This window comes from Muntiacus reevesi, chromosome 10 (assembly GCF_963930625.1).
Source record: "Muntiacus reevesi chromosome 10, mMunRee1.1, whole genome shotgun sequence".
Lineage (NCBI taxonomy): Eukaryota > Metazoa > Chordata > Mammalia > Artiodactyla > Cervidae > Muntiacus > Muntiacus reevesi.
The window spans coordinates 26,657,765-26,673,165 of record NC_089258.1 but is presented as its reverse complement, the minus strand read 5'-3'; the positions used below and the strand labels follow the sequence as shown (position 1 = coordinate 26,673,165).

Genomic DNA, 15,401 nt, shown 5'->3' with positions numbered 1-15,401 from the left:
GAACTCTTTCTACTACAGCACACTTCTTGATTAATATTTGGTCAGGTCACTCAAATATTCTAACTTTCCTTTAGATTAAAAAATATTAAAGATATCTAAGTAAGATTCTCTGAACTCAAAGAAGTAAATTATTGACTATCATTTCTGAGATGCGCTTTTCCACCCCGCACTGGGCAGAACCTGCTCTGGCTTTATAAGGCATGGTATAACAAAGGGGGCATGGATGTTCTATTGAGGATATCATAGATGTTCTATTTTCTCTGGATGTTGCTTAACTTAGTTGTGCACATTCTGAAAATTCACTAAGCTGTACCTTTATGATTATTTTTGTACTTTTCTGTACATTTTTACATGGGAATTCATAAAGATAGCAAAATTATGTTGCCACCTTCCCAGAATCCTAAGAACTGATAAATTCCTACCTTACTTATATTTTCATCTGTCACAGACTACAGGAAGGAACAAAGACAAACTTTATTTCTGGATTTAATTCCTGAAAGCAAATGAGAAACTGATTGGTGATGTAGAAATGGCCAAAACCATGGGAGAAAATAACCATGTCAAATGACAACTTACTGAGAAATTGTTAAATGTTGAGAAACCAGAATCTGCAAAGGGAGAGCTAAAGAAAAGTTCAGAACTTTGAAATTAGCCCAAGAACTAGCTCTATAATTAACTAAACTATGTGACTTAAGTAAAGTTATTTTATTCCTATAAAAGTAGTCCTCATCTGTAAAATGAGTTCAACACTACCTACCTAAAGAGATATATGAGGATTAGAATTAAGATACTGGAATGTTTTGCATGTTAACTGAAATGAATATTGTTATTGTGTAAGAAAGGCAGCAGCTGTAGGGGCTTCCCTGGGGGTCCAGTGGTTAAGAATCCACCTGCCAATGCAAAGGACACGGGTTCAACCCCCGGTTCGGGAACATTTCACGTGCTGTGGGGCAACTAAGCCTGTGCACCACGATGTAGCCCATGTGCTACAATGACTGAAGTCCACAGGCCGAGAGCCTGTGCTCTAAAACAAGAGAAGCCACTGCAGTGAGAAGCCTGCACACTGCTACTAGACAGTAGCACCCACTCTCTGCAACTAGAGTCAGTGTGCAGTAACAGAGACCCAGTGCAGCCAAAAATAAAATAAATATTTAAAAAAAAAAAAAGGAAAAAAAAAGGTAGTACAGCCTTATGTGACACTGTAAGAAAAAAATAGGAAAGGGAGGATGAGCAGGGGAAGGGGAAAAGATGACAATGACAACAGAACAATCAAGTTCTTCTAGGGATATAAAAATATCTTTCATCCTAGTATCCTCAACATCTAATATAGTATTAGACCTAAAAAATCGAATAGCTGCTTAATGAACTACATATGATTTGAGGGAAGACAGCAAAATAGTGGTCAGAGAATTAAGAAAAAAAATAATAGATTTTGTATGAAAAATCAAATAAAAATCTTTGTGGATTAAATTTTCAGGATGTCTAACAAAAAACGGCAGTCTGAGTATTTTCAGATTGATATCAGTGCAGGACTAAAGAAATGTGCTTATTTTAATGAAAATTTAAATAAGAAAAAAAGAGAGGACAGATTAAAAGCATAAGAAGTTAAAATTAATGACAAAAATATTCTGCAAATATGGTTTCTAACCAACAGCTCCTAAAAGAGCATTTTCCAACTTCCTAATAAAATACTTGACTCTTCACAACCCCATGGACTATACAGTCCATGGAATTCTCCAGGTCAGAACACTGAATGGGTTTAGTTCAGTTCAGTTCAGTCACTCAGTCGTGTCTGACTCTTTGTGACCCCATGAACCGCAGTACACCAGGCTTCCCTGTCCACCACCAACTCCCGGAGTCCACCCAAATCCATGTCCACTGAGTCAGTGATGCCATCCAACCATCTCATCCTCTGTCGTCCCATTCTCCTCCTGCCCTCAATCTTTCCCAGCGTCAGGGTATTTTCAAATGAGTCAGCTCTTCGCATCAGGTGGCCAAAGTACTGCAGTTTCAGCTTCAACATCAGTCCTTCCAATGAACACCCAGGACTGATCTCCTTTAGGATGGACTGGCTGGATCTCCTTGCAGTCCAAGGGACTCTCTCAAGAGTCTTCTCCAACACCACAGTTCAAAAGCATCAATTCTCCGGCATTCAGCTTTCTTTACAGTCCAACTCTCACATCCATACATGACTACTGGAAAAACCACAGCCTTGACTAGACGGACTTTTGTTGGCAAAGTAATGTCTCTGCTTTTTAATATGCTGACTAGGTTGGTCATAGCTTTCCTTCCAAGGAGTAAGAGTCTTTTAATTTCATGGCTGCAGTCACCATCTGCAGTGATTTTGGAGCCCCCAAAAATAAAGTCAGCCCTGTTTCACTGTTTCCCCATCTATTTGCCATGAAGTGATGGGACCGGATGCTGTGATCTTAGTTTTCTGAATGAGTTTTAAAGCCAACTTTTTCACTCTCCTCTTTCACTTTCATAAAGAGGCTTTTTAGTTCTTCTTCACTTTCTGCCATAAGGGTGGTGTCATCTGCATATCTGAGGTTATTGATATTTCTCCTGGCAATCTTGATTTCAGCTTGTGCTTCTTCCAGCCCAGCGTTTCTCATGATATACTCTGCATATAAGTTAAATAAGCGGGGTGACAATATACAGCCTTGACATATTCCTTTTCCTATTTGGAACCAGTTTGTTGTTCCATGTCCAGGTCTAACTGTTGCTTCTTGACCTGTATACAAGTTTCTCAAGAGGCAGGTCAGGTGGTCTAGGATTCCCAACTCTTTCAGAATTTTCCAGTTTATTGTGCTCCACACAGTCAAAGGCTTTGGCATAGTCAATTAAGCAGAAATATATGTTTTTCTGGAACTCTCTTGCTTTTCTGATGATCCAGCAGATATTGGCAATTTGATCTCTGGTTCCTCTGCCTTTTCTAAAACCAGCTTGAACATCTGGAAGTTCATGGTTCACGTATTGCTGAAGCCTGGCTTGGAGAATTTTGAGCATTACTTTACTAGTGTGTGAGATAAGTGCAATTGTGCAGTAGTTTGACCATATTTTGGCATAACCTTTCTTTGGGATTGGAATGAAAACTGACCTTTTCCAATCCTGTGGCCACTTCTGAGTTTTCCAAATGTGCTGACATATGAGTGCAGCACTTTCACAGAATCATCATTTTCCAGGGGATCTTCCCAACCTAAGTGAACCCAGGTCTCCCTCATTGCAGGAGGATTCTTTACCAGCTGAGTCACCAAGGAAGCCCAATAAGATACCCAGGAAAATAGAAAAAATAAATGAAAAAAACCCTTACACTATTAGTCCAAACTAAAGGGGTAATACCGACCTTCTCCAAAAGGACTTATGGCAGCATGCTGCATCTCCCAGGACTGTTGCTGCCAGTGCCTCTGACTTCGCAGCAGGCCGCTGTCAACCCAAGCCTCTGCCTGACACTCCCAAATACTCACAGCAGAAGAGGAGTGCACGTCCTTCAACGCCGCCCTCATGCTAACCAAAATGATCACGTGGATCACAGTTTGTTTAACTCAATGAAACTATGACAAGGGAATATTTCATGCAAAGATGGACACACTAAAGGACAGAAACAGCATGGACCTAACAGAAGCAAAAGATATTAAGAAGAGGTGGCAAGAATACACAGAAGAACTGTACAGAAAAGGTCTTAATGACCCAGATAACCAGGATGGTGTGATCACTCACCTAGAGCCAGACATCCTAGAGTGTGAAGTCAAGTGGGCCTCAGGAAGCATTACTAAGACAAAGCTAGTGGAGGTGATGGAGTTCCAGGTGAGCTATTTCTAATCCTAAAAGGTAATGCTGTTAAAGTACTGCACTCAGTTCGGCAGCAAATTTGGAAAACTCAGCAGTGGCCACAGGACTGGAAAAGGTCAATTTTTATTCCAATCCCAGAGAAAGACAACACCAAAGAATGTTCAAACTACCACACAATTGCACTCATCTCACATGCTAGTGTGAATTCTATACTTTTTATATGTTCACAAGTACTAGTACTGGAAAATAACATTTTTACACCAGGTGGAATACTGTCTCAGTGTCCAGTTAGTCCAGTGGTCCTCAAAGATTCTGGTCTCAGGACTCTTCTACAGCCCCCCAAAATAGTGAGTAGATGAATGGTTGCCAGGGGTTTGGGGAGGGCTGACTACAAAGGCGTAGGAAGGAATCTGGGATGGATGATGAAACTCTTCTATATCTTGACTGTGGTGATTGGTACATGACTGTATGTCTGTCCAAAATAACAGAATTTTATATTTAAAGGAGTGAATATATGTAAATTAAACCTTTCAAAAGTCTGACTCAAAAAAAAAAAATTATTGAAGATCCCAAAGAGCTTCTTTTTATTCGAGCTATCAATATCTAGTATATTAGAAATTATAAATGAGAAAAATCAGGGTTTCCCTGGTTGCTCAGTGGTGAAGAATTCGCTTGCCAATGCAAGAAACACAAGTTGATCCCTGATCGGGGATCTCATATCTGCTTCTGCATTCAACCTGTTACAGTATGACAGGTCATTTGGCCTCTGGGAAACTCCATTGTATACTTGCGAGAAAATGAATGTGAAAAAAGACAACACTTGCATATTATTACACAAATAATTTTGAGCTGGAAATGTCAGGAACCCCTGGGGTTCCTGGACCATACTAGGAGAAGCTCTGATCTAACCTTTTCAAGAAAATATCAAGTATTAAATATGATAAAGTAATAAAATATACTTATTTTCAAATCAAGAAAAGTGTCTCATGATTATCTGTTCCAATTTAATATACTACTATTCTCTTTATCCAGGTCAAAACTTCTATCAAACAATGATTTAGACTGAGCTACCAACCTCAATTTAAATTAAAAACATTTCAGAGGTCCATGAGTTTAAAAAAAAACCACCAGAGACTTCCCTAGTGGTCCAGTGGTTAGGACTCCAGGCTTCAAAATGCAGGGGGTGCGGTTTCCATCCCTGGTTGGGGAACTAAGATCCCATATGCAGTGTTGGTTCGGCCAAAAAATTAAAAATCACTTTTAAAAAAAATTTTAAATGAAAAATCAGACCATGAGAGGCACAGCATCATCCTCGAGCCTTCACTCACTGACTGTAGGACAGTGCATATCAAAGGCAGCATCAACACGGAGAAAGTAAAGCAAAGAAAATACCTGACCTCAGGAAAAAAGAAAAGAGCAAAAAATGAAAAGGCAGGCAGAACAACTGCAAAAGTCAAGCAATACAGGAGCAAATTTCTGAATGAAAAATACAAGAAAAAACAAACATTGCTCCCTGTAATGCACACTTAAAGGAACTCAAAACTCTGTTTTAAGACCACATACCCATTCTACTGGCAGTGAAATACACCAAAGCGCTCTTCTTATGCAATGTCACTCATATGACCCCCCAGTTGGAATCCACTTTCCTCTCAGCAACCACTGTCTAACATGCTAAGCAAGGTGGGAGACCTTCGCGTTACGGGGAATGTAGCGGGTGCCTACTTGAGGCATTTTATTTCAGTGTTTACACAACTTTCAGAACCGGCGAGCAGTCCAGAACCAGTTACTAGTCCAAGCGACGAAGTCAGACCTGCTGTCTGCGGGAACTCGGTTCCCAGGTCATTTAAAAATACTTCCCAAGGAAGAAGGGGCACCGCCGAGAGACGGCGCCACCCCAGGGCGAACGAGGGCAGTCCTGGACTGCCCAAAGTGGCTGCGGCCGCCCTTCACCTGTCCCGGCAGTCCCGCCCGCGGCAGTGGGGCGGCCCCGCACTCCTCCCCGTGACTCCTTTGGCGGGGTCCGGGGCCACCTTCCTCCGCGGCCTCAGTTTCCCCTTACACACGGCGGTCGGACGGGCCCCTTCTCCATGGTGCCCCTCTAGTTTGACCCCAGGTCTCCCGGCGCCAGGCAGCTCGGCCGCTCACCCCGCTCAGGCCGTCCCCGCGGTGAGTGGTCCCTGAGGGGGACGATCCTCGGCGCCCAACACTCACCCGGCTGATGCTTCAACGCCATCACCGACACCAGGTAGTGGGCGATGTCAAAAAAGGGGAACATGGAAGTGCGAGAAAAGGCAAGGGTCAGCTCATTCCACGGAGAGTCCATCGCGACTACCGACCGCCGCAGCCGAAGCAGCCGCGGAGACGGGTTCCCGGCGTGCGCGGCGAGGGGTGGGGGAGGGGACGGCCGCGGCCGCGCGCTCCTCGACGCGGCCTCCGGGAGCCCTGCGCGTGCGCCCTGGCTCAAGACGCTGGCGCGCGGAGGGGCGGGGCCGCGTGTCCCGGGAGCCTCGGGCGCGCGGGCGGTTGGCGGGTGAGCGGGATAAGCCGGCTGCACCCCCGCTGCCGAACCTAGTTCTCCTAATAAGGGCCCAGCATCTTCTCGGTGCAGGGGGTTGTGCCAGATCTTGAGAATGGGCAGATGAATGCATCATAAGTAATGAATAAAAAATGCATTATTTCTGTTAACATTTAGTTCATTTGTTATTTTTAAAACGAATAAAGAACTATTTTAAATGTTTCTTAGTTATTTCTAATATGCTAAGTATTGATAAATGAAACCCACATAAAGTCGCAGGACTCTGGGATCCTTTATAATTTTTTTTAAGGCAGCTTTTTTTAATTTACATACATTTTATTCACCCTTTTTAGTATAAAGTTCTATAATTTTGGATAAACGCAGTCCACAAGAGGAGACGCTCAGAATTGTGCGTGCTAAGTCACTTCAGTCGTATCCGACTCTATGTGACCCCATTAACCGGAGCCCACTAGGCTTCTCTGGCCATGGGATTCTCCAGGCAAGAATACAGGAGTGGGTCACCAGCCCTCCTCCAGGGGATCTTCCCCACCCAGGGATCAAACCCACTCGCTTATGTCTCCTGCATTGGCAGACTGGTTCTTTGCTACTAATCTTACCAGGTGACCTTGCACCAAACTAAGGAAAAAAAGCAACTGGTGATTATTTACATTTTGATGTTTCAGTGTGTTCTTTCCACAGTTTTTATACATTTCTTTATCTTTGGAATTTTAGTATTGTGAATTTAGGGGCAGAACTTGGATGTCATTTCCGAAAATTTTACTTTTAATGTCTTAAACTGCACAAAGTATGTGTTTTGTCCTTGGACTTAAAATACTATAATATCTCTAAATCATATGCCTATGCCAACATCACTCTGAGGCATAATTAAATTCATTACTAACACCAATAGGCAAGAGTGAAAAGCACTAGAATTTTTTTTAAAAAAAAGATATATCAAACATTTTGCTTACCCTAAACATTAATTTCAACAGAAAAGAAGTGATCATTTCAGACTCTACAAGTAATCTGAAACTTGTTTTATTTCAAAACTAAAAATATGCTAGATCCCCCCCCCATCTGCCTAGAGCCTAAAGAATTTTTTTTAATCTAAGAGAAACGAAATCATAACCTCACAAAAAGACACCTTCTATCTACATTTTAACTGTGCTCACCGTATTTGCTTCTGGTCAGTGCTTCAGCTGTTCTAATGAAATGGGCCGAAAAGAATGAAGCAGGCAATGATAGGAGGGGAGACTAAATTGGTAACAGGGAAAGGTAAGACTTGAGGAAATTATTCATGAAAATTAAAACCTGCCCTGACTTTTGGAAAGAAAGTGAAGTCGCTCAGTAGTGTCCAACTCTTTGGGACCCCGTGGACTGTAGCCCGCCAGGCTCCTCTGTCCATGGGATTCTCCAGGCAAGAATACTGGAGTGGGTTGCTATTTCCTTCTCCAGGGGATCTTCCCAACCCAGGGATCAAACCGGGTCTCCTGCATTGCAGGCAGACACTTGATCCTCTGAGCCACCAGGGAAGCAGTTTACAAAGTTACATAATTATTGCAGATAAAAGAAATCCAAATTATAAAAGTATTGCTTATATAATAGAATGCAAAACTGGCCTAATCATATGAAATCTGGAAAAGAGTTTTGACTAAACATATTCGAAGCATTTTTAGTATAAAAACATGTGAAACTAATTGTCATATACCAAGTTTTTCAACAGCAATACTCTTGATATTTTGGGCTGAATAATTTGTATTCCTATGGGATATCTTATGGAATGTTGAACAGCATCCCTGTCCTCTACCCACTATTAATAAATGCCAGTAGCACGCACGCACACACGCACGCACACACACACACACACACACACACACACACTGTGACAACCAAAAATGTCCCCAGAATCACACACGCACACACACACACACTGTGACAACCAAAAATGTCCCCAGAATTGCCAAATGTCCCTGAGGCAGGGGGTGGGGGGAGAGCAAAAAATTCCTAGTTCAGAATTACTTTATAAAAAATGAATTTTGGACTGCATGTTCCATAATGCATATACAAACATTATCGATATGCATCTAATATTAATCATCAAGTTAATTCTGCATAACTTGATCATTTATCCCCTGGACCAAGTTGACAGCATCTCAAAACCCAGCACCACATAGGTGTACATCTGTGTGTGTGTCACTTGGTCAGTTGTATCCAACTCTTTGGGACCCCATGGATGGCAACCCCCAGGCTCCTTAGCCCATGGAATTTTCCAGGAAAGAATACTGGAGTGGGTACCGTTTCCTACTCCACAGGATCTTCCTGACCTGGAGACCGAAACTGCATCTCTTGTGTCTCCTGCACTGGCAGGGAGATTCTTTTGTCTCTAGCGCCACATGGGAAACCCACCACTAAGGTAGCTACTAATCTGCAATACTGCCTTCTATCCACTGAGTGGCATGCCTTTCACTTTGGGAAGTCATAACAATAACTTTTTAAAAACCATGAAGTGTCCATGATGAGGAAGTTTCACATTAGAGGAGCCAATTTCACTTCTAATCTTTAGTATCTGGTTAGGTATTTTCATTCTAAAGTTATTTTTATAGGGATTTGATAACTATGCATTTTCAAATTATAGTGTAATAATGTATGACATTTAAGACAAAATATGTTTAATTTTAATTCTACTTTTTAATGGTCTGCATCATCAAGGAGGATTAACTAAAGAGCATCAGTTGCCCTGAATTCAATCAATACAATGAAATGCTGGCAAATGAGATTTAAGTGATAAACCAATTGAATTATATACTCAACTCTTTAGATTCAGTGTATATCTAATAATATGCATTAATGTGGTGACTTGAAAATAATAACTTGGCTTACATTTCTCACACTGGAAACTAAAATCTTTTTCTGTAAACATCATTTACACCTGTAATATAAACTATTACACTAAAAATATTCTCCATGTGTAACAAGTACAAATTTACCTACTTAACAATCTGATGTTATTAAAAGGGCTATCTCTAGTGTTCATCAGTCACCCACTGGTGCCGTGGCTGCCAGATGTCTATGGTTACCAGTCCTCCAAGTTATTATTCATCTCTGTTCAAGAGTAACAGGTACCATTAAATCAAAGGATAATAGAATTGTGCAAGTTGAATGGACTCTTTAAAAAAAGTAACTTTGGTTGTGAGTCAAATAAAACAGTTCTGAACAGCTTAAACAAAGTGAGGCATTACTGAAAGGCTACCAGGGAATCAGCCATCAATCCCCCAAAAGAGCAAAAAGTTGGGCATTTCTGAGGCTGGCAGCAGCAGGTGGGTGTGGGCTGCTCTTAGTTACTAATGATAGCCAATGTCAACATTGTTTAGTCTCTGTGTCCCCAATTCAATACTGCCAGGAAAGAAAGCCTGCTCTCTCCTGGGACAGATGCCCTCTCCTGGTTAATCACCTCGGAGAGATGCTGGGTTACTTCCCTAGGTATCGGAGGCAGTGTCCTGAGAATGGATGGAGTCACACAGCCATCACAAGAGGTGTCTATTACAATCATTTTTAGGCCATTTATTTCAGAGAAGGCAACTCAGAGGTAGAGAGAGATCACAAAGGCAGGCAGTGACAGACCAGGATTTGTTATTATCCTGTTATAATCAATCTCCCTACTGGGCTTTCTCTGGTCCCATACAACCCAAATGGTTCTCCTAAAGTTGCCTTTTACTGACAGATCTAGCATCCCCACAGCAATGAAAAGGCTACCAGATGAGAGCAAGAAAGACCTACTAGGAGTCAGGGCTGTGGGTCAACAGCCAGGATTAAAGGAGTTTGTAGTTTCCAGCATAACCAGTGTGTTGAAGAGGCTGAACTCAGTGAGGCCATCAGGAAGTGGATTTATTATCCTCCAGACAAAGCCCCCAACCTTTATCTTTATGTCAGCAAATTCCATTACTTCCTCATCATTTAAGATACTAAAAAGTTAAAAGTCCAATCCAGTTAAAATGTCAATGTTGCATCTAATTCAGAGTTTTTCTCCAGTCCCTCAGCTCAGGTCTGCCTGGCCCAGAGCCTTACAGTGGGGGAAAGGGGCATAGGGTGGTCTTTCAGCCTTTCCTGATCTTCTGTCCCTTACGCCTTCTGTGTCCTCCAGGGTCAAGGTACCAGATAAGGAAATTATAGAAAAGGAACAAAAGGCTTTCTAGTTCACAAGTGTTTGTTATAGTTTTTGTTTTTCTTTTTGCTATTGATACTCTCTACAGAAGGCTCCCAGCGCTGACTCATTCATGGGGTACATTTGTGAGTTTCACAAAGATGCCACGGACCTCTGGATAAGCAAGTTTCCCCCAACACCTGAAGTTATGGCAAATACCATCAGATGGCTAACCCAACAGGCATATCCAACTTTGCAAGTTGAGTTAAAACATTAATATGTTTTTTCCAGCCTCTCAGCAAGGGGTGGCCATGTGTTAGAATATTGGCAAGTGAAAATGAAGTGTATCTGTCTGACATGCTTCCAAAGACAAAGTGAAGAAGAATAAAGTTGAAGGACTGACACTACACAATCTTAAGGCTTATTGTACATCTATAATAATCAAGACAGTGTGGTGTGTGGAAGAGACAAACAAGTGGATGAAAATAATGTGGCTTCTCTTCTTAAAGTGACTATGCCCTTGACACAGGCCCTTCTCTTTTTTTTTCTGCCTTGAGCTGGGGCATGCCCTGTGACCATGGAAGAAGGGTCAAGAAAACAGTAGATAACTGACAGTATCAGTTATCTCTCTTGGACTTGCTGCTATGCCAGAAAAAAATGATCCTTTATCTGTTTAAATAGAGTCTGAATTGGCTTGGGGAACGGAGCACCTCCTTCCTCACAGAGAAAGGAGTAGAAGTACACAGCACTCCTAACCGTTTGAATTCCCTTCTGGGAATTTTCTCTCAGATTTTTGATCTCTTATTGGTTTTTATCTTTAATTAAGTCGCCCTTGCACAGCCTAGTTCTTATCTTTAGAATGTGAAGGTAACATCCTTTGTCTTTAGAACTCTACCTGGAATTCCAATACAATAAATTCCAATTAAGGGCTACCCTGGTGGTCCAGTGGTTAAAAGTCTGCCTTGCAATGCAGAGGACACTGGTTCAATCCCTGATCCAGGAAACTCCCACATGCTTCATTAACAACTAAGCCAGTGAGGCACAACTCCTGAGCCTGCGTTCTGGCGCCTGCAAGCCGCAACTACATGTGCAGAAACTACTGAAATCCACACGCCCTAGATCCTGTGCTCCACAACAAGAGAAGCCACGGCGATGAGAAGCCCGCACACGGCACCTAGAGAGTAGCCCCAACTCTCCACAACTAGAGAAATCTCAGCTGCAGCAATGATGACCCGGCACAACCAAAAATAAATGAATAAATAAATATTTTTAAAATTTCAATTAACATCTTGTTATACCAAAGACAGGGAAATAGAAGAAATTTTTAAAGAGTGAGTGAAGTTTAAAAGAAAATGCATGAAGCTAAAGCTAGAACCTCACAAAATGTCAGTGATCTGGGTAGATGAGTTGATTAAACCAAAACATTAGTAAAAAGAACACAATGTGCACCTGATATTTGGGCCAACAAAAGGAATCTCACCTACCTAAAGAGTCATAAATATGTCCAAATAACAGGGAGTTCCATAAGTATAAACAGAGCCAATGCAGTCACAGGTGGGTTCTGACCCATAATTATGGAAAGAAGTCATTTTAATGGAAAGCTGGCCATATATGACAACTGACAAATAAACACATTGCTTGAGCCCCAAGCTGTCCAGATTTTGTACAGAAAAAAAATCTACATTGGGGCTTCCCCGGTGGTTCAGTGGTAAAGAATCCAACTACAATGCAAGAGGATTCCAAGAGATGCAGGATTGATCCCTGGATTGGGAGGATCACCTGGAATAGGAAATAGCAACCCAGTCCAGTATTCTTGCCCGGGGAAATCCCACGGACAGAGGAGTCTGGCAGGATGCAGTCCATTGTTTGCAAAGAGTCAGACACGACTGAACAATGAAACAACAACATCTACCTTACATATCTCCTGAGTTTATTTTTTAAGTCAATGTTCAATTAGTGGAACTGTATGTATATCTCTAAAATGGTGTATATCTATAGATATAACATATATTCCAGGGACTGCGTCAATCACTGTATGTTCCTTCAATGTCTGTAAATCTGTGTAAGTTGTGGAAGATGTAAACTCTCTAAAATGTAAAAATCTCTTAGCATTTATTATCTATGAAACCGAGTATTCTTACAGTTTTGTATACAAAAATAGAAATATTTCCTTAGTTTAAAAAAAGCTAAAGAGAATATTTTTAACATTAGCACGACTTCTTATAGGCATTAAAATTATCTTATAAGGGGATATAGGTTTGGGTGGACTCCAGGAGTTGGTGATGGACAGGGAGGCCTGGCATGCTGTGGTTCATGGGGTTGCAAACAGTCGGACACGACTGAGCGACTGAACTGAACTGAACTGAACAAGGGGATAATTTCTGAAAATGTTTAACCATGGAAATCTATTGTTTCCCCTCCAAACAGTTCACAAAACTGGAAATCCAGCTTGAGAACCCTGTATAAAGTTTTTCCTATCTCCACTATAGTCAGTTGTACTATCAGGTTATCTACAATGTTCACTTACTCAATACCTATGTATCCTATCTTTCAGATTAGCCGCATCAGATCATAAGGCCAAAGTCTTCCCCTCCATCTCTTCAACTACCTTTCTGTTAGGCTTAGCCAGCCATAAGTAACATACCAAATTATATTCTTGACTTTACATCAAGGAGTTCATTTGGGAAACTCTCTCATCTTGGGAGATGGTGTACAAGGGTGGTAACAGAATCCACAGGCTTTAGAGTTAAACAGACTACTTACCGTGTAACCTTATAAAAAGCAGTTGCTAGATCTCTGTAAGCTTCTGTCTTCATCTTTAACCTAGGAATTACAGTAGTTACCTAACAGTGTTGTTTTCAAAATTGAGAGCATATCACAGATATAGAAAATAAACTAGAGGTTACCAGTGGGGGGAGGAGCAATATTTGGGTGAGGAAGTGGGAGGTACAAACAATTGGGTGTAAGATAGGCTGCAAGGATATATTGTACAACACAGGGAATGTAGCCAATATTTTGCAGTCACTATAAATGGAGTGTAACCTTTAAAAATTACGTAAGACATTTAAAGGGAAACAAACAAGAAAAACCAAACCAACCTGACAGAGAAGCAGAACCTAAGGAAAAATTAAAAGAGCATATGCATGAATTGCTTAGCCCAGTACCTGACACATGGTACCTGCTCAATAAATTTTAGTTATGACTCTTCTATGATATTCAGATATCTTAAGAGGAACTTGGAAGTCCCTTTCCTACTGCTTTTCTAACTTCTAAAGTTTATAGATTACACTAACTTTAGAGACATAGTGGTTAAGGGTGCAGTTGCTAAGCCAGATGTCCTGAGTCACATCCTGATTCTGGCTCTTGCTCACCAAATTACCTCACACAAGTTTCTCTACACCTAAGTTTTCTCATTTCTAAAACAGTGAAAATAACTCATGCAGTTTTGTGAGGATTAAATATGCTAAGACATGTAAAGAACAGTGCCTACCAAATAGAAATCCCATAAATGTTAGTTATTATTATTCAAAATTTGCTTACCCAACATCATAAGTAGTTTAGTTTTCTCTTATCATGAATACAATTCAATTTGGACTTAATTTCATAGAAAATACCTACATATAAAAGCATTCAAATTTGTGTTCTAGTATACTGACCTGAGCATGCACACACACTGCAACAAGATAACAATAGAACTGTCTCCTACTTTCATATTTTTATTACTTTAATAGTAAAACACTCCAGAAGAATCATGTTAATAAATATAAAATGCATAGAAATACGGCTCCCTTGCTTAGCTCTTTGTTATATATAAATATTACCTATATGATATTAGATTATGTTTCAGCAGTTTGTTTTTTTTTAATTTTCCTTTGAGATTAACAAGCTAATATTAAACATATGAGGGCTTCCCTAGTGGCTCAGAGGGTAAAGAATTCGCCTGTAATGTAGGAGATGTGGGTTTGATCCCTGGGTCAGGAAGATCCCTTGTATGAGGGCATGGCAACTCGCTCCAGGATTCTTGCCTGGAGAATCCCCATGGACAGAGAAGCCTGGTGGGCTACAGTCCGTGGGATCGCAAAGAGTCAGACACGACTTAGTGACTAAGCACACAGGACGTATTGACCTAAACAATGATCTGAATGATCAGTGTGCAATAAAAAAGGGTGCAGGCTTACTAAAGTTCAGTAAAATGTCCTTAGCATTCCAAGATGCCTGCCAATGCAGGAGATGCAGGTTCGATCCCTGGGTCAGGAAGATTCCCCGGAGAAGGAAATGACAACCCACTCCAGTATTCTTGCCTGGAAAATTCCATGGGCAGACGAGCCTGGTGGGATACAGTCCATGGGGTCGCAAAGAGTCAGACACAGCTGAGCACACATACACACATTCCAAGAACAAGTTCAGGCATTTCTCCTTTACTTGTCTCCTTTTTGATTTTGTGTTGTTTTTTCTTCTTATTTCCTTCTCTTTAGCACTACACCTCATAATAATAATGTGCACCCAAATAAAAATAATAATGCTTCCCTGAATACATGAAGAAAACGCTATTGCTTTAACCAAAGGCTTTTTTCGAGGTTTTCCAGTTCTGTTATCACATTCTCTCATACTTCCCTTGTGGCCCAGATGGTAAAAGCATCTGCCTACAATGCAGAAGACCAGGGTTCAATCCCTGGGTCAGGAAGATCTCCTGGAGAAGGAAATGGCAACCCACTCCAGTATTCTTGCCTAGAAAACCCCATGGATGGAGGAGCCTGGTAGACCTCAGTCTGTGGGGTTGCAAAGAGTCAGACACGACTGAGTGACTTCACTTTATCACATTCTCTCAGTCATAAGTCATATACATTGAAACCTACTGGTTCAGTTCAGAAAAAGTCATTAGCAAAACCTCCAACCCTCTAAATTCATCTTTTATATGCCAGTGTTAAAAAAAGAAGAAGAAGAAGAAGAGTT

At 41.2% G+C, this 15,401-nt stretch overlaps 1 protein-coding gene across 3 annotated transcripts in view; it reads right to left on the bottom strand.

Moving 5' to 3' along the window:
- Positions 1–15,401, bottom strand: part of FKTN (fukutin) — a 184,537-nt gene that overhangs the window by 53,786 nt on the left and 115,350 nt on the right. The window contains exon 1 of one of the 3 annotated variants that reach the window (XM_065947482.1): positions 6,004–6,174. The exons of the other annotated variants lie outside the window; for them this stretch is intronic. Within the exon in view, the coding sequence (XP_065803554.1) occupies positions 6,004–6,115 (112 nt within the window). The 5' untranslated portion in view covers positions 6,116–6,174. Of the gene's footprint in view, positions 1–6,003; positions 6,175–15,401 lie in introns of those variants that run through there. 3 annotated transcript variants of the gene reach the window in all.